At 36.9% G+C, this 23362-nt stretch overlaps 1 protein-coding gene across 3 annotated transcripts in view; it reads right to left on the reverse strand.

Annotated features, from left to right (window-relative positions):
* The window catches only part of DAAM2 (dishevelled associated activator of morphogenesis 2), a 776135-nt gene that overhangs the window by 239296 nt on the left and 513477 nt on the right, over positions 1-23362 (reverse strand). For all 3 annotated transcript variants that reach the window (XM_053712672.1, XM_053712673.1, XM_053712671.1), the window contains exon 10: positions 4172-4289. In XM_053712672.1, coding sequence (XP_053568647.1) covers positions 4172-4289 — 118 coding nt within the window. The remainder of the gene's footprint in view (positions 1-4171; positions 4290-23362) is intronic.

The raw sequence follows: 23362 nt of genomic DNA on the forward strand, positions 1-23362 counted from the left end.
AGAAATCTAACGACAAAACTCCAGCCGCAGAAAAAAGTCAGTAGTTAAGAGCTGGTAAGGTAAAAGAGCTTTGAACTTTAGTAATTTAGAATAGGGTAGGGCATTTTTTATTTTGGGGGTCTTTGTTATTTTATTAGGGGGCTTAGAGTAGGTGTAATTAGTTTAAAATTGTTGTAATATTTTTCTTATGTTTGTAAATATTTTTTTATTTTTTGTAACTTAGTTCTTTTTTATTTTTTGTACTTTAGTTAGTTTATTTCATTGTAGTTATTTGTAGGAATTGTATTTAATTTATTTATTGATAGTGTAGTGTTAGGTTTAATTGTAGGTAATTGTAGGTATTTTATTTAATTAATTTAATGATAGTATAGTGTTAGGTTTAATTCTAACTTAGGTTAGGATTTATTTTACAGGTAATTTTGTAATTATTTTAACTAGGTAACTATTAAATAGTTCTTAACTATTTAATAGCTATTGTACATGGTTAAAATAATTACAAAGTTGCCTGTAAAATAAATATTAATCCTAAAATAGCTACAATGTAATTATAATTTATATTGTAGCTATATTAGGATTTATTTTACAGGTAAGTATTTAGCTTTAAATAGGAATAATTTATTTAATAAGAGATAATTAATTTTGTTAGATGTAAATTATATTTAATTTAGGGGGGTGTTAGTGTTAGGGTTAGACTTAGCTTTAGGGGTTAATACATTTATTAGAATAGCGGTGAGCTCCAGTCGGCAGATTAGGGGTTAATAATTGAAGTTAGGTGTCGGCGATGTTAGGGAGGGCAGATTAGGGGTTAATACTATTTATTATAGGGTTAGTGAGGCGGATTAGGGGTTAATAACTTTATTATAGTAGCGCTCAGGTCCGCTCGGCAGATTAGGGGTTAATAAGTGTAGGCAGGTGGAGGCGACATTGTGGGGGGCAGATTAGGGGTTAATAAATATAATATAGGGGTCGGCGATGTTAGGCCAGCAGATTAGGGGTACATAGGGATAATGTAAGTAGCGGCGGTTTACGGAGCGGCAGATTAGGGGTTAATAATAATATGCAGGGGTCAGCAATAGCGGGGGCGGCAGATTAGGGGTTAATAAGTGTAAGGTTAGGGGTGTTTAGACTCGGGGTACATGTTAGGGTGTTAGGTGCAGACGTAGGAAGTGTTTCCGCATAGCAAACAATGGGGCTGCGTTAGGAGCTGAACGCAGCTTTTTTGCAGGTGTTAGGTTTTTTTTCAGCTCAAACAGCCCCATTGTTTCCTATGGGGGAATCGTGCATGAGCACGTTTTTGAGGCTGGCCGCTTGCGTAAGCAACTCTGGTATCGAGAGTTGAAGCTGCGTTAAATATGCTCTACGCTCCTTTTTTGGAGCCTAACGCAGCCTTTATGTGGAATCTCAATACCATAGTTATTTTTATGGTGCGACCAGAAAAAAGCCGGCGTTAGCTTTTCGGGTCGTTACCGACAAAACTCCAAATCTAGCCGTAAAATAGCTACAATGTTACTATTAGTTATATTGTAGCTAGCTTAGGGTTTATTTTATAGGTATTTAGTTTTAAATAGGAATAATTTGGTTAATGATAGAAATTTTTAATTAGATTTATTTTAATTATATTAAAGTTAGGGGTGTTAGGGTTAGGGTTAGACTTGGGCTTAGGTTTAGGGGTTAATAAATTTAGTATAGTTGCGGCGACGTTGGGGGCGGAAGATTAGGGATTAATAAGTGTAGGTAGCGACGACATTGGGGGCAGCAGATTAGGGGTTAATAAGTGTAGGTGGGTGGCTGAGACATTGGGGACGGCAGATTAGGGGTTAATAAGTATAATGTAGGTGGCGGCGGTGTCGGGGGCGGCAGATTAGGGGTAAATAAGTGTAATGTAGGTGTCGGCGATGTCGGGGGCAGCAGATTAGGGGTGTTTAGACTTGGGGTTTATGTTAGGGTGTTAGGTGTAAACATAAATTTTCTTTCCCCATAGGAATCAATGGGGCTGCGTTACGGAGCTTTACGCTCCTTTATTGCAGGTGTTAGGCTTTTTTTTAGCCGGCTCTCCCCATTGATGTCTATGGGGAAATCGTGCATGAGCACGTAAAACCAGCTCAAAGCAGCGCTGGTATTTGAGTGCGGTATGGAGCTCAATTTTGCTCAACGCTGACATATTGCCTGCTAACGCCGGGTTTATGAAAACCTGTAATAGCAGCGCTATAGGGAGGTGAGCAGTGACAATAACTTGCAAGTTAGCACCGAGCCGCTCTTACTGCAAAACTCGTAATCTAGCCGCTACTTAACACTAAGGTCTTCCAAACAATTCCTTTACTGGAGTTTGGTAGACTTGATGGGCCTTTTGATTCTTATCTACTGTCAAATTCTATGTTTCTATGACTATAACGTTATATTGGATAATTGGGTTTATGCACAAATGTATCACTTACTATGTATGCTTTGTTTAAGTCTGAGGGCAAGATGACACACTCTGCGTTATTAATTGTCCTTTACATGTAATCTAATCACAGTTGGACTGGACAGTGAACCAACAACTGAGCTAGGATGAACAAACATCTATTTTGTTCCCATGTTACAGATTCAAATTTCAGCACTGTCAGCACAATGTCACTACAACAATACAATGTCACTACAACAATACAGTGTCACTACAACAATACAATGTCACTGCAACAATACAATGTCACTACAACAATACAATGTCACTACAACAATACAGTGTAACTACAACAATACAATGTCACTACAACAATACAATGTCACTACAACAATACAATATCACTACAAAAATACAATGTCACTACAACAATACAATGTCAAATAAATACTCCAGAGTTCCTGTCTGTAACATCTGTTACACCCTTTGCTTTCACAAAAACACCATATGAACATGCAGTTCTGGTGAACTACTTGTGCAATGCCACCACCTGTAGATTCACGGCCAACTGGCCGCTAGCAGGAGGTGTCAATCAACCCGATCGTACAAGATCGGGCAGATTGATGTCCACAACGGACGAGTTAAGGAGCAGCGGTCTTAAAGGGACACTGAACCCAAATTTTTTCTTTAGTAATTCAGATAGAGCATGCAATTTTAAGCAACTTTCTAATTTACTTCTATTATCAATTTTTCTTCGTTCTCTTGCTATCTTTATTTGAAAAAGAAGGCATCTAAGCTATTTGTTTGGTTCAGAACCCTGGAAAGCACTTGTTCATTGGTGGATGAATTTATCTACCAATCAGCAAGAACAACTCAGGTTGTTCACCAAAAATGGGCCGGCATCTAAACTTACATTCTTGCATTTCAAATAAAGATACCAAGAGAATGAAGGATATTTGATAATATGAGTAAATTAGAAAGTTGCTAAAATTGCATGCTCTATCTGAATCACAAAAGAAAAAATTTGGGTTCAGTGTCCCTTTAAGATCGCTGCTTCTTAACTCCTGTTTCCGATGAGCCTAAAGGCTCGCCCGAAAACAAGGGAATTTGGCCCAAATCGGGCCATGATAAATCAGCCCCATAGAAACAAGTTGAGATGTAATTGCTAACTGCCAGTACACTTTAAAATAAATCTGTACCTTTGCTAATATGTTAATAAAAAAAGGATAATGTCTGAAATAGCTGCAAAGATGTGATGCAAATATCCATTAAAGGGACAGTATACATACATTTTCATATAACTGCATGTAATAGATGCTACTATAAAGAAGAATATGCACAGACCCTGATCTAAAAATCCAGTATAAAACCTTTAAAAATGTACTTATAATCTGCCTGTTTAGCACTGTTGATGAGGTTAGGCTGGGACACCCACTGAAAGGGGTTGAGAAAGCAGTAAGAGCAGACACCCCCCCTCCCCTGCATATGAAAAGACCCATTAAACAAAGGAGAAAGCAGGAATCTGCAGACTTCAGTCTACATCTGATACTTTGTGGCTTGGTTAGGAGTATGGAAATCAGCACAATGTTATTAAAAAATAAACAAAACTATACATTGTTCAAAAAACACATTCCCAGATGGGCTATAAAAATGGATTATCTACAAAACATTTATGAAAAGAAAAATCTAGTATCTGTACAATGTCCCTTTAATGAAGGATTTTTTACCCAGTGTACTATAATAGTTTCCAGAATGTTAGATAACATACAAATAGGAGAATGTACTTACATGGCATCTGCAAACAGTGCTGAAGGATAGAGAGTAGGTACGGGTAGCCATCTGTGTGCTTCAGTTTCTTCTTAATCAGTTCAAACATCTGAGAGGCGCTTTTTGTGTCTATGTGACTCTAAAATATAAAAATCAGAAAATGCTAAATTATCTGTGAGCTCTACAGAGTCCGCTGTCTGGGGTGAGTGAACTGATTCACGTCTTCATCAAAAACTACCAGGGGATTACATTAAATGAAAAAACCTTATTGGGAATTTTAAATTTAAAGGAACATTCAAATTTGTGGACTACATATCAGTGGTTAAAGGGACATACAATGAAAAAAAAATATATGCTCTAACTGCCGTGTTACAGCAATTTTTTATTGCACTGCTGCAAAAGGGTAACAATAACGCTGAAGGAATTGGAAAAGACTCTTTTTTTTTCTCTCCATGTAGCTTGTAGCAGGGTCAGAAAGTAGCATACTTAAGAATTAAGAATTTATTCCAGCTTCCCTGGTAAAAGTGGAAACACAGACATAATTGCAGAGGTAAATTACAGTTAAAGAAAACATTGGATATATTCTTTTACTATATATACTAGAAATTGTTATGTGGGATTTAAATTTAAGTTTAATGCCCATTTAATTACAAACAGTAGAAACCTTTTTAGATATAAATCATCTGGACTAGGTATCCTTACCCCTTTAAAAGACTAAGAGGTCTGCAACACATTGAAAAGGGGTTAAATATTCTATTTTCAATACAACATCTGGGGCAGATGTCAGCTCAGAATACATCACATTTATATGCGCTGTGTTCTCTTTTTATATTACAAATAAATATTGTCATATAGCACATGATGGACTGGATTAGTGAAATGTAATTGTAACCTTTATTACAAGGGCTTGCAATAACTGAGGCAAGAAATGATTAAGGTTTTTATACCATGATTAGTAATTTGGTACGGTGGATCACATTAAACCCCGTGGCTAATTATGACCTCAAGACACCAGACCTAGACTAAAGAAGCAAATGATAAATTGTCCATTGTGAGACAGATTCCTGCTACAGGATATGCAGTAGATGGTGGATAAATGCAAACTCATTTTTTTAATATTCTGAGCGCTGAGAAATACAAAATTTCAGTATGGCTCTAAATAGACCGGTCCACTGAATATCTGATGCTAAACATACTGTGTACCCTTACAAACATACTCAGACACTTTGTATCCACATCATAGCACTGGGTCAACAAAATGCTCAATTTAAACACATGAATGTTGTTTCAAACATGTCTATCCGTCTGTCTGTATGTCTATCTATCTGTCAGTTTGTCTGTCTGTGTCTGTCTATATATCTATCTATTTATCTATCTATCTATCTGTTGTCTGCCTGTGATAGATTTCTATTTATGTTTTACAGACTTTACATACACATGTTAATGCAGGTTAAACACATAGTTAAAGTCAGCTTCCGCACAGAAATGCACTACTGGGAGCTAGCTGTCAATAACAAATGGTATGTGAGTAGCCACCAATCACAAGCTAGCGCCCAACAAGTTAGGAAGATAATTTAATGACTTATCTGAACCATGAAAGGTTAATTTGATTGGGGAGTTGCTAACTAAATTTAGGACAAATAGATATAGATTATCCTGAGCACAAATACACTTACAAACAGTTAAGCACGAAAATAAATCAAGCAGAGGTTGAGCATTGAGAAAGGGAGCTCTATAAAAAAATGTTCCCTCTAAGGCCAGTTTTGTGAGTGGTCCAGCAGTGAAAGAGTTAATTAGAGCAATTAGCAACCACTACACAATGCAGACAGCAAGGTATGGTTCCCCTATTAACAGTTTCACTGCTGGGCCACTCACAAAACTGGCCTTAGAGAGAACACTGATAAAAGTACACTCTAGCAGTTAGGTAAGATACAAGCTATGCACCACTATGAAGCCATGTTATAGATACAAAACCAATTATGCATTTGCAAAAGGAGGAGATGATTCACAATGTAATAAGCAGCTGAGAGGTCTATGAGGTATTAAAATAAATACAGAATTCAATGGCAAAAAACAAGGTGTACAAATATTTCTTAACAGCAGATTACACATAAACACATGTTGCAACCACTCAGAAGTGTTTAATAAATAAATGTTCCATTTCAAAGTTTGGCAGCTCCTCCGCTACACCTGAGAATCTTGCTGCCTTAAGCAAAACTGAAAACAAGGATATTTTACTGGTTGGGAGGAGGGGGGGGGGGGGGTAAAGAAACGTCCAAGTATAATTTATACAAGTTTACCGCACTATTAATCACTGCTTCTATTAATATGGCCAGGCAGATAGGATAATTATAATAACTAAAAACAAGAGGACATAACATTAACAATAATTATAAAAACATTATACATCATGCCTAATTATTTTCAGACTAATTTCTTAATTGAATTTTCTGTTTTAAAGCACAGCAGGTGCATAACACAATCAGTCTGGTGCCCAATATGATTCCTCATTTATTTGTAAGAGTCAACTGGTAAATCTGCACTTGCAACTAAATACTGTACGTATCCGTATATGTGTTCATTAGTATCCGTATATGTGTACATTAGTATCTGTATATGTATTCATTAGTATCTGTATATGTATTCATTAGTATCTGTATATGTATTCATTAGTATCTGTATAAGTATTCATTGGTATCCGTATATGTGTTCATTAGTATCTGTATATGTGTTCATTAGTATCTGTATATGTGTTCATTAGTATCTGTATATGTATTCATTAGTATCCGTATATGTGTACATTAGTATCTGTATATGTATTCATTAGTATCTGTATATGTATTCATTAGTATCCGTATATGTGTACATTAGTATCTGTATATGTATTCATTAGTATCTGTATATGTATTCATTAGTATCCGTATATGTGTACATTAGTATCCGTATATGTGTACATTAGTATCCGTATATGTATTCATTAGTATCTGTATATGTATTCATTAGTATCTGTATATGTATTCATTAGTATCCGTATATGAATTCATTAGTATCCGTATATGTGTTCATTAGTATCTGTATATGTGTTCATTAGTATCCGTATATGTGTTCATTAGTATCCGTATATGTGTTCATTAGTATCTGTATATGTATTCATTAGTATCTGTATATGTATTCATTAGTATTTATATATGTGTTCATTAGTATCTGTATATGTATTCATTAGTATTTATATATGTGTTCATTAGTATCTGTATATGTGTTCATTAGTATCCGTATATGTGTTCATTAGTATCTGTATATGTATTCATTTGTATCTGTATATGTATTCATAAGTATCTGTATATGTATTCATTAGTATCCGTATATGAATTCATTAGTATCCGTATATGTGTTCATTTGTATCTGTATATGTATTCATTAGTATCTGTATATGTATTCATTAGTATCTGTATATGTATTCATTAGTATTTATATATGTGTTCATTAGTATCTGTATATGTATTCATTAGTATTTATATATGTGTTCATTGGTATCTGTATATGTATTCATTAGTATCTGTATATGTGTTCATTAGTATCTGTATATGTATTCATTAGTATCTGTATATGTATTCATTAGTATCCGTATATGTATTCATTAGTATCCGTATATGTATTCATTAGTATCCGTATATGTATTCATTAGTATCTGTATATGTATTCTTTAGTATCCGTATATGTATTCATTAGTATCCGTATATGTGTTCATTAGTATCCGTATATGTATTCATTAGTATCCGTATATGTATTCATTAGTATCCGTATATGTATTCTTTAGTATCCGTATATGTGTTCATTAGTATCAGTATATGTGTTCATAGTATCTGTATATGTATTCTTTAGTATCCGTATATGTATTCATTAGTATCTGTATATGTATTCATTAGTATTTATATATGTGTTCATTAGTATCTGTATATGTATTCATTAGTATCTGTATATGTATTCATTAGTATTTATATATGTGTTCATTAGTATCCGTATATGTATTCATTAGTATCTGTATATGTATTCTTTAGTATCCGTATATGTATTCATTAGTATCCGTATATGTGTTCATTAGTATCCGTATATGTATTCATTAGTATCCGTATATGTATTCATTAGTATCCGTATATGTATTCTTTAGTATCCGTATATGTGTTCATTAGTATCCGTATATGTGTTCATTAGTATCCGTATATGTATTCTTTAGTATCCGTATATGTATTCATTAGTAGTATCCGTATATGTATTCATTAGTATCCGTATATGTATTCATTGGTATCCGTATATGTATTCATTAGTATCCGTATATGTATTCATTGGTATCCGTATATGTATTCATTAGTATCTGTATATGTATTCATTGGTATCCGTATATGTATTCATTAGTATCCGTATATGTATTCATTGGTATCCGTATATGTATTCATTAGTATCCGTATATGTATTCTTTAGTATCCGTATATGTATTCATTAGTAGTATCCGTATATGTATTCATTAGTATCCGTATATGTATTCATTGGTATCCGTATATGTATTCATTAGTATCCGTATATGTATTCATTAGTATCCGTATATGTATTCTTTAGTATCCGTATATGTATTCATTAGTATCTGTATATGTGTTCATTAGTATCTGTATATGTGTTCATTGGTATCTGTATATGTATTCATTAGTATCCGTATATGTATTCATTAGTATCTGTATATGTATTCATTTGTATCTGTATATGTATTCATTGGTATCCGTATATGTATTCATTAGTATCTGTATATGTGTTCATTGGTATCTGTATATGTATTCATTGGTATCCGTATATGTATTCATTAGTATCCGTATATGTATTCATTAGTATCTGTATATGTATTCATTAGTATCTGTATATGTATTCATTAGTATCTGTATATGTATTCATTGGTATCTGTATATGTGTTCATTAGTATCTGTATATGTGTTCATTGGTATCCGTATATGTATTCATTAGTATCCGTATATGAATTCATTAGTATCCGTATATGTATTCATTAGTATCCGTATATGTATTCATTGGTATCCGTATATGTATTCATTAGTATCCGTATATGTATTCATTAGTATCCATATATGTATTCATTAGTATCTGTATATGTATTCATTGGTATCCGTATATGAATTCATTAGTATCCGTATATGTGTTCATTAGTATCCATATATGTATTCATTAGTATCTGTATATGTATTCATTGGTATCCGTATATGTATTCATCAGTATCCGTATATGTATTCATTGGTATCCGTATATGTATTCATTAGTATCCGTATATGAATTCATTAGTATTCGTATATGTGTTCATTAGTATCCATATATGTATTCATTAGTATCTGTATATGTATTCATTAGTATCTGTATATGTATTCATTGGTATCCGTATATGTATTCATTGGTATCTGTATATGTATTCATTGGTATCCGTATATGTATTCATTAGTATCCATATATGAATTCATTGGTATCCGTATATGTATTCATTAGTATCCGTATATAAATTCATTAGTATCCGTATATGTGTTCATTAGTATCCATATATGTATTCATTAGTATCTGTATATGTATTCATTGGTATCCGTATATGTATTCATTAGTATCCGTATATGTATTCATTAGTATCCATATATGTATTCATTAGTATCTGTATATGTATTCATTGGTATCCGTATATGTATTCATTGGTATCTGTATATGTATTCATTAGTATCTGTATATGTATTCATTGGTATCCGTATATGTATTCATTGGTATCCGTATATGAATTCATTAGTATCCGTATATGTGTTCATTAGTATCCATATATGTATTCATTAGTATCTGTATATGTATTCATTGGTATCCGTATATGTATTCATTAGTATCCGTATATGTATTCATTGGTATCCGTATATGTATTCATTAGTATCCGTATATGTATTCATTAGTATCCGTATATGAATTCATTAGTATCCGTATATGTATTCATTGGTATCCGTATATGAATTCATTAGTATCCGTATATGTGTTCATTAGTATACATATATGTATTCATTAGTATCTGTATATGTATTCATTGGTATCCGTATATGTATTCATTAGTATCCGTATATGTATTCATTGGTATCCGTATATGTATTCATTAGTATCCGTATATGAATTCATTAGTATCCGTATATGTGTTCATTAGTATCCATATATGTATTCATTAGTATCTGTATATGTATTCATTGGTATCCGTATATGTATTCATTAGTATCCGTATATGTATTCATTGGTATCCGTATATGTATTCATTAGTATCCGTATATGTATTCATTAGTGTTACGGTACCAACAGTGTACCAAGGGTTAGTACCAGGGAACAATGTCCTGCATACAGAATCAGCACTTCACAACCTCAATCAGTTTCCCTGCAAACATGAGACCAAGCTCCACATTTCAGGTTTAAAAAAGAATATATTTATTAAAGGCTGAATGCCTAGTATTTATACAGGTTTTGACCCCAGATGGGGGGGTTGAAAGACTCTTGTACATTAGATAAAAAAGGGGAAGACGCCCTTTTATGAAACAATAGAATTACATTACTTGAATACTTTAACCACAAGACACTCTGGGCTCTTCTTATCACTTTGGCGTTTTCTCTCTGAGGGTGATCAAACAATGGAATTCTTATCACTAACTAAATTATGGCTGTAGCCAGCAACCTGTCTTTAGAAATTAGCTTCTTAAAGCTAAACACAGTTAACTCCTTCAGTCCTGACAGAAGGGTCTGTCACATAGCTCCCCCCTTGTGGAACACTCCGGCAGACCCGGCTTGACCCTTTGGCGGGTCAACCTGGGGATGACCGGACTAGGAGGTGGTAGGCATGTCAGTTTGCCGGGACAATCCATCTGCATTCCCGTTTAGCTTACCGGGCTGGTAGCTGATGGTGAAGTTATAGGGCTGGAGGGCTAAACTCCACCTCAGCAATCTACCATTGTCTCCTGAGACCCGGTTAAGCCAGACTAAGGGATTGTGGTCCGTTATGAGGGAAAATTCCTGTCCGTATAGATAAGGGTTCAACTTCTTCAGTGCCCAGACCAGGGCTAAACATTCCTTCTCTACTGCCGCATAACTCACTTCCCGAGGTAACAACTTTCTGCTTAGGTATGCGACAGGGTGCTCTCCTCCATCCTCCCCGACTTGACTCAGTACAGCCCCCAGTCCATACATGGAAGCATCGGTATGAATGAGAAAACGTTTGTTAGGGACTGGGGCAGCCAAGACAGGGGCATTCACAAGGGCCTGCTTCAGTGCCTGAAACGCGGCTTCACAAGCTGGAGACCACAGGACCTGTTTGGGGAGGTTCTTTTTAGTCAGGTCAGTCAGGGGCTTGGCGATAGTACTGTAGTCTGGGACAAAACGTCGGTAATACCCGGCCGTCCCCAGGAAGGCTAGTACTTGGGTCTTAGTGATAGGTGTGGGCCACTTAGCCACAGCCTCTACCTTGGCTGGCTCCGGTCTCTGTCTCCCACACGCCACTCGGTGACCCAAGTACTGTACTTCAGCCATACCTAGATGGCACTTGTCTGGTTTCAAGGTCAGGCCAGCGGCCCGAATCTTGTCCAGAACCACCCCTACATGGGTAAGGTGTTCTTCCCAGGACTCACTGTAAACTGCAATGTCGTCCAGGTATGCACAAGCAAATTCCTGGAAGCCATCGAGGAGTCTATCCACTATACGCTGGAAGGTAGCCGGAGCATTCTTCATCCCAAAGGGCATGACCTTAAACTGGTACAGGCCGAATGGGGTGACGAATGCCGACTTGGGGATAGCATCCTCAGCCAGGGGAATCTGCCAATAGCCTTTACACAGGTCTATGGTTGTCAGATAGCGTCCCCTAGCAATACGGTCTAGTAATTCGTCTACCCGGGGAATCGGGTAAGCGTCAGTGGTGGTCCTCTCGTTGAGCCGCCTGTAGTCCACACAGAACCGGGTGGTTCCATCTTTCTTAGGTACCAGGACTACAGGTGAAGCCCAAGGACTATCGGAGTGCTCGATCACTCCCATCCGAGCCATCTCCTGTATCTCCTTCCGCATTTCTTCTCGGACTGCTTCGGGTATACGGTAGGGAGGCTGTCGCAGGGGATTCTGTCCAGGTGTCTCTACCTTATGTACAGCTAGAGTAGTGTAGCCGGGCTCTTGGGAGAACGTCGCCTGCTTCTCCCACAGGAGCTGTCTTGCCTGTACCCTCTCGGTAGGGTTTAACCGGTCCCCTAGCTGCACAAGACTAGTGAGGTCAGTCTGGGGGTCCTTCTCTAATAAGTCGGGTAGGGGTAAATTCTCTGGGTCGTCTGCAGCAGGGGCACATACTGCAGCTACATCCTCTGGCCTCTCCTGATACTCCTTCAGCATGTTCACATGAAAGGATCGCTGGATCCTCTCATCTGCACAGCTGGCTATAATATAGGTAGTATCACACACCTGAGATAACACCTTATATGGGCCCTGCCAAGATGCTTGCATCTTGTTGGTCTTCACAGGCTTGAGCACCAAAACCTTCTGTCCAACCTGGAAGACCCGCTGCCGGGCACCCTGATCGTACCACCCCTTCTGTCTCCCCTGGGCCACCTGGAGATTCTCTCTTACCATCAGAGACAGTTTCTCCATGCGGTCCCGGAGTTCCAGAACATATGGCACGATGGGGGTTCCCTCCTGCTCTATCTCTCCCTCCCAGTGTCCTCTAATGAGATCCAGGGGGCCGCGGACCCTTCTCCCATAGAGTAACTCAAAGGGAGAGAACCCAGTAGATTCCTGGGGCACCGCAAATAGCAGATGAGGCAGGAATCGTTCCCAGTCTCTGCAAGTGTCCGTGAAGGTCCTCAGCATCTGCTTGAGGGTGCCATTAAAGCGCTCGCAGAGACCGTTAGTCTGTGGGTGATAAGGCGAACTGAGCAACGGTTTAATGCCGCACACCTTCCACAGCTGCTGGGTGAGCACAGCGGTAAACTGGGTCCCCTGATCAGAGAGAATCTCCTTAGGGAACCCGACCCTAGTAAAAACCTTAACTAGGGCCTCAGCGACTGTCTCTGCCTCTATATTCGACAGTGCTACTGCCTCTGGGTAACGAGTGGCATAGTCCACCACAGTGAGAATATACTTACCTCAATCAGTTTCCCTGCAAACATGAGACCAAGCTCCACATTTCAGGTTTAAAAAAGAATATATTTATTAAAGGCTGAATGCCTAGTATTTATACAGGTTTTGACCCCAGATGGGGGGGTTGAAAGACTCTTGTACATTAGATAAAAAAGGGGAAGACGCCATTTTATGAAACAATAGAATTACATTACTTGAATACTTTAACCACAAGACACTCTGGGCTCTTCTTATCACTTAGGCGTTTTCTCTCTGAGGGTGATCAAACAATGGAATTCTTATCATTAACTAAATTATGGCTGTAGCCAGCAACCTGTCTTTAGAAATTAGCTTCTTAAAGCTAAACACAGTTAACTCCTTCAGTCCTGACAGAAGGGTCTGTCACAATTAGTATCCGTATATGAATTCATTAGTATCCGTATATGTGTTCATTAGTATCCATATATGTATTCATTGGTATCTGTATATGTATTCATTGGTATCTGTATATGTATTCATTAGTATCCGTATATGTATTCATTAGTATCCGTATATGTGTTCATTAGTATCCATATATGTATTCATTGGTATCTGTATATGTATTCATTGGTATCTGTATATGTATTCATTGGTATCCGTATATGTATTCATTAGTATCTGTATATGTATTCATTAGTATCTGTATATGTATTCATTGGTATCCGTATATGTATTCATTAGTATCTGTATATGTATTCATTAGTATCTGTATATGTATTCATTAGTATCCATATATGTATTAATTAGTATCCATATATGTATTAATTAGTATCTGTATATGTATTCATTAGTATCCGTATATATATTCATTGGTATCCGTATATGTATTCATTAGTATCCGTATATGTATTCATTAGTATCTGTATATGTATTCATTGGTATCCGTATATGTATTCATTAGTATCTGTATATGTATTCATTAGTATCTGTATATGTATTCATTGGTATCCGTATATGTATTCATTAGTATCTGTATATGTGTTCATTAGTATCTGTATATGTATTCATTAGTATCCGTATATGTATTCATTAGTATCCGTATATGTATTCATTGGTATCCGTATATGTATCCATTAGTATCCGTATATGAATTCATTAGTATCCGTATATGTGTTCATTAGTATCTGTATATGTATTCATTAGTATCCGTATATGTATTCATTAGTATCCATATATGTATTCATTAGTATCCGTATATGTATTCATTAGTATCCATATATGTATTCATTAGTATCCATATATGTATTCATTAGTATCCGTATATATATTCATTAGTATCCGTATATGTATTCATTAGTATCCATATATGTATTCATTAGTATCCGTATATGTATTCATTAGTATCTGTATATGTGTTCATTAGTATCTGTATATGTGTTCATTAGTATCTGTATATGTGTTCATTAGTATCCGTATATGTGTTCATTAGTATCTGTATATGTGTTCATTAGTATCCGTATATGTATTCATTAGTATCTATATGTATTCATTAGTATCTGTATATGTGTTCATTAGTGGGCAAGGTATGATCATGTGCTGGATCAATTAAAGGGATATGAAACCCAACAATTTTTCTTTCATGATTTACACAAAGTATACAAACTACTTCTATATATAATTTTCTTCGCTCTTTAGTTATCTTTTTTGAAAAGCATACATAGGTAAGTTTTGGAGCAGCAGTGCACTGCTGGGAGCTAGCTGATAATTGGTTGCTGCACATATATGCCTCTTGTCATTGGCTCATCAAATGTATTTAGCTAGCTTCCAGTAGTGCATTGTTGTTCCTTCAAGAAAGGAAACCAATAGATTTAAAGGGACACTGTACCCAAATGTTTTCTTTCATGATTCAGATAGAGCATGCAATTTTAAGCATCTTTCTAATTTACTCCTATTGTCAAATTTTCTTTATTCTCTTGGTATCGTTATTTGAAAAGCAAAAATTTAAGTTTAGATGCCGGCCCATTTTTGGTGAACAACCTGGGTTGTCCTTGCTGATTGGACAGCACCAATAAACAAGTGCTGTCCATGGTTCTGAACCACAAATTGGCTGGCTCCTTAGCTTAGATGTCTTCTTTTTCAAATAAAGAAAGCAAGAGAACGAAGAAAAATTGATAATAGGAGTAAATTAGAAAGTGGCTTAAAATTGCTTGCTCTATATGAATCACAAAAGAAAAAATTTGGGTTCAGTGTCCCTTTAAAGGGATATAAAACCCCAACATTTTCTTTCATGATTCAGATAGAACATACAATTTTATACAACTTTCCAATTTACTTCCATTATCACATTTGCTTAATTCTCTTGTTATCCTTTGCTGAATGAACAGCATTGCCCTACTGGCACTATTCTATTTAGCCAATCACAAGAAACAAATGTGTGCAGGCACCAATCAGTAGATATCTCCACCTTTGAAGCACATTTGAAATTAGAAGTGAATTTAAAAGTGTCTTAAAATGACCGCCTCTATCTGAATCATGCACGTTTATTTGTGACTTCCCTATCCCTTTAAGCAAATTTGATCATAGAAGTAAATTGGAAAGTGGATTAAAATTGTATGCTCTGGGCTATAACAGTAAAAAATTGGGTTTTATGTCTCTTTAAAGGGACGGTCAACACCAAAATTGTTATTGTTTAAAAAGATAGACAGCGCCTTTATTACCCATTCCCCAGCTTTGCACAACCAACATTGTTATAATAATTTACTTTATAACATTTACACCTCTACATTTCTGCCTGTTTCTAAGCCAATAAAGACTGTCTCTTATCACATGTTTCTTTATTTGCTTTTCACAACAGGAGACTGCTAGTTCATGTGAGCCATATAGATAACATTGTGCTCACGTGGGTTCTGCACATCACAGCTAAAATGCAAGTCAATAGATAATAAATAAAAAGTCATGTGATCAAGGGGCTGTCAGAAGAGGCTTAGATACAAGGTAATCACAGAGGTAAAGCGTATATTAATATAACAATGTTAGCTGTGCAAAACTGGGGAATGGGTAATAAAGGGATTATCTATCTTTATAAACAATAAACATTTCTGAATTTACTGTCCCTTTAAGTACCCGATGATCAAAAGTGCTGTGAGGCGGCGATACATTCAAAAGGGCATTAGTTCATGTGTTTCATATAGATAACATTGAGCTCATGCACGTGACGTTACCCTGGAGTGAGCACTGATTGACTAAAAGCAAGTCTGCCAAAAGAACTGAAATAAGGGGGCAGTATTATTTCTATAACAGTGTTGGTTATGCAAAACTGGGGAATGGGTAATAAAGGGATTATATTTCTTTTTAAACAACAAATATTCTGGTGTTGACTGTCCCTTAAGTGTCTGCCTGTGGTTACTGCTTTTAACATTGGCACTGTGCAAACGTAGATGACAGTGATTTCTGAGTGGGTTTCAGGGGGTAATGCATCTCATTTGAGGTCTGTTCTCTTCTGAATACTCATCTGGTATAAGGGGTCAAGGGCACAATGTACCTCCTCTGAGGTATTTTCTGGTTACATATCTGCTACAACTGGTGTAGGGGCTATTATATCTAGTATGGTGTCTCTTTTGTACACATATCTGCTACAGCTGGTATAGGGGCTATTATATCTAGTATGATGTCTCTTTTGTACACATATCTGCTACAGCTGGTGTAGGGACTATTATATCTAGTATGGTGTCTCTTTTGTACACATATCTGCTACAGCTGGTGTAGGGGCTATTATATCTAGTATGATGTTTCTTTTGTACACATATCTGCTACAGCTGGTGTAGGGGCTATTACATCTAGTATGATGTCTCTTTTGTACACATATCTGCTACAGCTGGTGTAGGGGCTATTACATCTAGTATGATGTCTTTTTTGTACACATATCTGCTACAGCGGGTGTAGGGACTATTATATCTAGTATGATGTCTCTTTTGTACACATATCTGCCACAGCTGATGTAGGGGCTATTATATCTAGTATGATGTCTCTTTTGTACACATATCTGCCACAGCTGGTGTAGGGACTATTATATCTAGTATGATGTCTCTTTTGTACACATATCTGCTACAGCTGGTGTAGGGGCTATTATATCTAGTATGATGTCTCTTTTGTACACATATCTGCCACAGCTGGTGTAGGGACTATTATATCTAGTATGATGTTTCTTTTGTACACATATCTGCTACAGCTGGTATAGGGGCTATTATATCTAGTATGGTGTCTCTTTTGTACACATATCTGCTACAGCTGGTGTAGGGGCTATTATATCTAGTATGATGTCTCTTTTGTACGCATATCTGCTACAGCTGGTATAAGGGCTATTATATCTAGTATGATGTCTCTTTTGTACACATATCTGCCACAGCTGGTGTAGGGGCTATTATATCTAGTATGATGTCTCTTTTGTACACATATCTGCTACAACTGGTGTAGGGGCTATTATATCTAGTATGGTGTCTCTTTTGTACACATATCTGCTACAACTGGTGTAGGGGCTATTATATCTAGTATGGTGTCTCTTTTGTACACATATCTGCTACAGCTGATGTAGGGGCTATTATATCTAGTATGGTGTCTCTTTTGTACACATATCTGCTACAGCTGGTGTAGGGGCTATTATATCTAGTATGATGTCTCTTTTGTACACATATCTGCCACAGCTGGTGTAGGGGCTATTATATCTAGTATGATGTCTCTTTTGTACACATATCTGCCACAGCTGGTGTAGGGACTATTACATCTAGTATGATGTCTCTTTTGTACACATATCTGCTACAGCTGGTGTAGGGGCTATTATATCTAGTATGATGTCTCTTTTGTACACATATCTGCTACAGCTGGTATAGGGGCTATTATATCTAGTATGATGTCTCTTTTGTACACATATCTGCCACAGCTGGTGTAGGGACTATTACATCTAGTATGATGTTTCTTTTGTACACATATCTGCTACAGCTGATGTAGGGGCTATTATATCTAGTATGATGTCTCTTTTGTACACATATCTGCTACAGCTGGTGTAGGGGCTATTATATCTAGTATGATGTCTCTTTTGTACACATATCTGCTACAGCTGGTGTAGGGGCTATTATATCTAGTATGATGTCTCTTTTGTACACATATCTGCTACAGCTGGTGTAGGGGCTATTATATCTAGTATGATGTCTCTTTTGTACACATATCTGCTACAGCTGGTGTAGGGGCTATTATATCTAGTATGATGTTTCTTTTGAACACATATCTGCTACAGCTGGTGTAGGGGCTATTACATCTAGTATGATGTCTCTTTTGTACACATATCTGCTACAGCTGGTATAGGGGCTATTACATCTAGTATGATGTTTCTTTTGTACACATATCTGCTACAGCTGGTGTAGGGGCTATTATATCTAGTATGGTGTCTCTTTTGTACACATATCTGCTACAGCTGGTGTAGGGACTATTATATCTAGTATGATGTCTCTTTTGTACACATATCTGCCACAGCTGGTGTAGGGGCTATTACATCTAGTATGATGTCTCTTTTGTACACATATCTGCTACAGCTGGTGTAGGGGCTATTATATCTAGTATGATGTCTCTTTTGTACACATATCTGCCACAGCTGGTGTAGGGACTATTATATCTAGTATGATGTCTCTTTTGTACACATATCTGCTACAGCTGGTGTAGGGACTATTATATCTAGTATGATGTCTCTTTTGTACACATATCTGCTACAGCTGGTGTAGGGACTATTATATCTAGTATGATGTCTCTTTTGTACACATATCTGCTACAGCTGGTATAGGGGCTATTATATCTAGTATGATGTATCTTTTGTACACATATCTGCTACAGCTGGTGTAGGGACTATTAGATCTAGTATGGTGTCTCTTTTGTACACATATCTGCTACAGCTGGTGTAGGGGCTATTACATCTAGTATGATGTCTCTTTTGTACACATATCTGCTACAGCTGGTGTAGGGGCTATTACATCTAGTATGATGTCTCTTTTGTACACATATCTGCTACAGCGGGTGTAGGGACTATTATATCTAGTATGATGTCTCTTTTGTACACATATCTGCCACAGCTGATGTAGGGGCTATTATATCTAGTATGATGTCTCTTTTGTACACATATCTGCCACAGCTGGTGTAGGGACTATTATATCTAGTATGATGTTTCTTTTGTACACATATCTGCTACAGCTGGTATAGGGACTATTATATCTAGTATGGTGTCTCTTTTGTACACATATCTGCTACAGCTGGTGTAGGGGCTATTATATCTAGTATGATGTCTCTTTTGTACACATATCTGCTACAGCTGGTATAAGGGCTATTATATCTAGTATGATGTCTCTTTTGTACACATATCTGCCACAGCTGGTGTAGGGACTATTATATCTAGTATGATGTCTCTTTTGTACACATATCTGCTACAACTGGTGTAGGGGCTATTATATCTAGTATGATGTCTCTTTTGTACACATATCTGCTACAACTGGTGTAGGGGCTATTATATCTAGTATGATGTCTCTTTTGTACACATATCTGCTACAGCTGGTGTAGGGGCTATTATATCTAGTATGATGTCTCTTTTGTACACATATCTGCCACAGCTGGTGTAGGGGCTATTATATCTAGTATGATGTCTCTTTTGTACACATATCTGCCACAGCTGGTGTAGGGACTATTACATCTAGTATGATGTCTCTTTTGTACACATATCTGCTACAGCTGGTGTAGGGGCTATTATATCTAGTATGATGTCTCTTTTGTACACATATCTGCTACAGCTGGTATAGGGGCTATTATATCTAGTATGATGTCTCTTTTGTACACATATCTGCCACAGCTGGTGTAGGGACTATTACATCTAGTATGATGTTTTTTTTGTACACATATCTGCTACAGCTGATGTAGGGGCTATTATATCTAGTATGATGTCTCTTTTGTACACATATCTGCTACAGCTGGTGTAGGGGCTATTATATCTAGTATGATGTCTCTTTTGTACACATATCTGCTACAGCTGGTGTAGGGGCTATTATATCTAGTATGATGTCTCTTTTGTACACATATCTGCTACAGCTGGTGTAGGGGCTATTATATCTAGTATGATGTCTCTTTTGTACACATATCTGCTACAGCTGGTGTAGGGGCTATTATATCTAGTATGATGTTTCTTTTGAACACATATCTGCTACAGCTGGTGTAGGGGCTATTACATCTAGTATGATGTCTCTTTTGTACACATATCTGCTACAGCTGGTATAGGGGCTATTACATCTAGTATGATGTTTCTTTTGTACACATATCTGCTACAGCTGGTGTAGGGGCTATTATATCTAGTATGATGTCTCTTTTGTACACATATCTGCTACAGCTGGTGTAGGGACTATTATATCTAGTATGATGTCTCTTTTGTACACATATCTGCTACAGCTGGTGTAGGGACTATTATATCTAGTATGATGTCTCTTTTGTACACATATCTGCTACAGCTGGTATAAGGGCTATTATATCTAGTATGATGTCTCTTTTGTACACATATCTGCTACAGCTGGTATAGGGGCTATTACATTTAGTATGATGTTTCTTTTGTACACATATCTGCTACAGCTGATGTAGGGGCTATTATATCTAGTATGATGTTTCTTTTGTACACATATCTGCTACAGCTGATGTAGGGGCTATTATATCTAGTATGATGTCTCTTTTGTACACATATCTGCTACAGCTGGTATAGGGGCTATTACATCTAGTATGATGTCTCTTTTGTACACATATCTGCTACAGCTGGTGTAGGGACTATTATATCTAGTATGATGTCTCTTTTGTACACATATCTGCTAAAGCTAGTGTAGGGACTATTATATCTAGTATGATGTCTCTTTTGTACACATATCTGCTACAGCTGGTGTAGGGGCTATTACATCTAGTATGATGTCTCTTTTGTACACATATCTGCTACAGCTGGTGTAGGGGCTATTACATCTAGTATGATGTCTCTTTTGTACACATATCTGCTACAGCTGGTATAGGGGCTATTATATCTAGTATGATGTCTCTTTTGTACACATATCTGCCACAGCTGGTGTAGGGACTATTATATCTAGTATGATGTCTCTTTTGTACACATATCTGCCACAGCTGGTGTAGGGGCTATTATATCTAGTATGATGTCTCTTTTGTACACATATCTGCCACAGCTGGTGTAGGGACTATTACATCTAGTATGATGTTTCTTTTGTACACATATCTGCTACAGCTGGTATAGGGGCTATTATATCTAGTATGATGTCTCTTTTGTACACATATCTGCTACAGCTGGTATAGGGGCTATTATATCTAGTATGATGTCTCTTTTGTACACATATCTGCCACAGCTGATGTAGGGACTATTACATCTAGTATGATGTTTCTTTTGTACACATATCTGCTACAGCTGGTATAGGGGCTATTATATCTAGTATGATGCCTCTTTTGTACACATATCTGCCACAGCTGATGTAGGGACTATTACATCTAGTATGATGTCTCTTTTGTACACATATCTGCCACAGCTGGTGTAGGGACTATTACATCTAGTATGATGTCTCTTTTGTACCCATATCTGCTACAGCTGGTGTAGGGACTATTACATCTAGTATGATGTCTCTTTTGTACACATATCTGCCACAGCTGGTGTAGGGACTATTACATCTAGTATGATGTCTCTTTTGTACCCATATCTGCTACAGCTGGTGTAGGGACTATTACATCTAGTATGATGTTTCTTTTGTACACATATCTGGCATAAAAGGTAAAGGAGCAATGTATCTGTTTGGGAACAAATCTGGTATAAGCAAGTAAAGGGTGTAAGGCATCTGATCTGAGGTATGTTTTGGGCACATGCTTGGCATAAGAGTGTGCATGTAATCTGAGCTTTAATCTGGGCATACAGCTGTCATAAGGGGGGCAGTACACCATTCATCTGATCCCTGGTTTGATCTGGTAACATATCAGGCATAGAGTATAAAGGTCACTGCATCTGTTCCGACATCTATCCCCTACCACCCAAATGTATCAAACTCTGAATGGGCAAGGTTCCCAGCACAGGAACCTATCCATCTTGCATCGCTGCAAGCAGGTAGCATTTGCTAGTGCAGCCACACCCACTGCCTTGGCATAACCAACTGCAAAAGAGCAAGGCTTGCCAGTCATCCTGGTTCGATCGTAGTAGGATAATTTAACTTAAAGAGGTTAAGTAGCAGTAACTAGCATTGCATCTGCAGCTTCATGTCTGGAGGCCACAGAGGCAATATAAATGAATCTGGTCTAAGGTCTTTTCTGGGCACATACCTATTATAAGAGGTTGAAGGGAGGAAAGCATAATTTGGGCACAAGCCAGACATAACAGATGAAGGGGGAGATTCTTCTGAAATAAACTTTAATCTTGGGACAGGAGGCAATGCATCTGGTTTGAGGTCTGACCTCTCCTACGACTTTCTTGCTGTTCCTACCGGCTACACAAATGATGTTTCACTGAGTCAGATTCGTAAATAATGTTCTTGACTCTTGCACGATACTCATTCATTCATAAACCACTTTAAAATTGTTTGTTGCTAATAATGTATTTAAAAGGAAAAAATATTCAACAAATGAGATCAGAGAAGTTCTGTTGAATTAGGAAATGTAAACTTACTTAAAGAGACATTGTACACTAGATTTTTTTCTTTGCATAAATGTTTTGTAGATGATCCATCCATATAGCTGATTTGGGAGTGTTTTTGTAACAATGTTAAGTTTTGCTTATTTTTTAATAACATTGTGATGATTTTAAGACTCCTAACCATGCCCCACAGTGTCAGATATAAACCCAAGTCTACAGACTCCTGCTTGCTCCTGTTTATATTATCTGTCTTTTCAAGGGGAGGACGGGGGAAGCGCCTGCTCCTTTTGTTTCCTCAGTCCCTTTCACTAGGTGTCCCAGCCTAACCTCATCAACAGTGCTAAACTGGGAGCTTCTAAGTACGTTTTTAAAAGGTTTTATACTGGATATATATATATATA

Source organism: Bombina bombina, chromosome 4 (genome assembly GCF_027579735.1).
Source record: "Bombina bombina isolate aBomBom1 chromosome 4, aBomBom1.pri, whole genome shotgun sequence".
In the NCBI taxonomy this organism is placed as follows: Eukaryota; Metazoa; Chordata; class Amphibia; order Anura; family Bombinatoridae; genus Bombina; species Bombina bombina.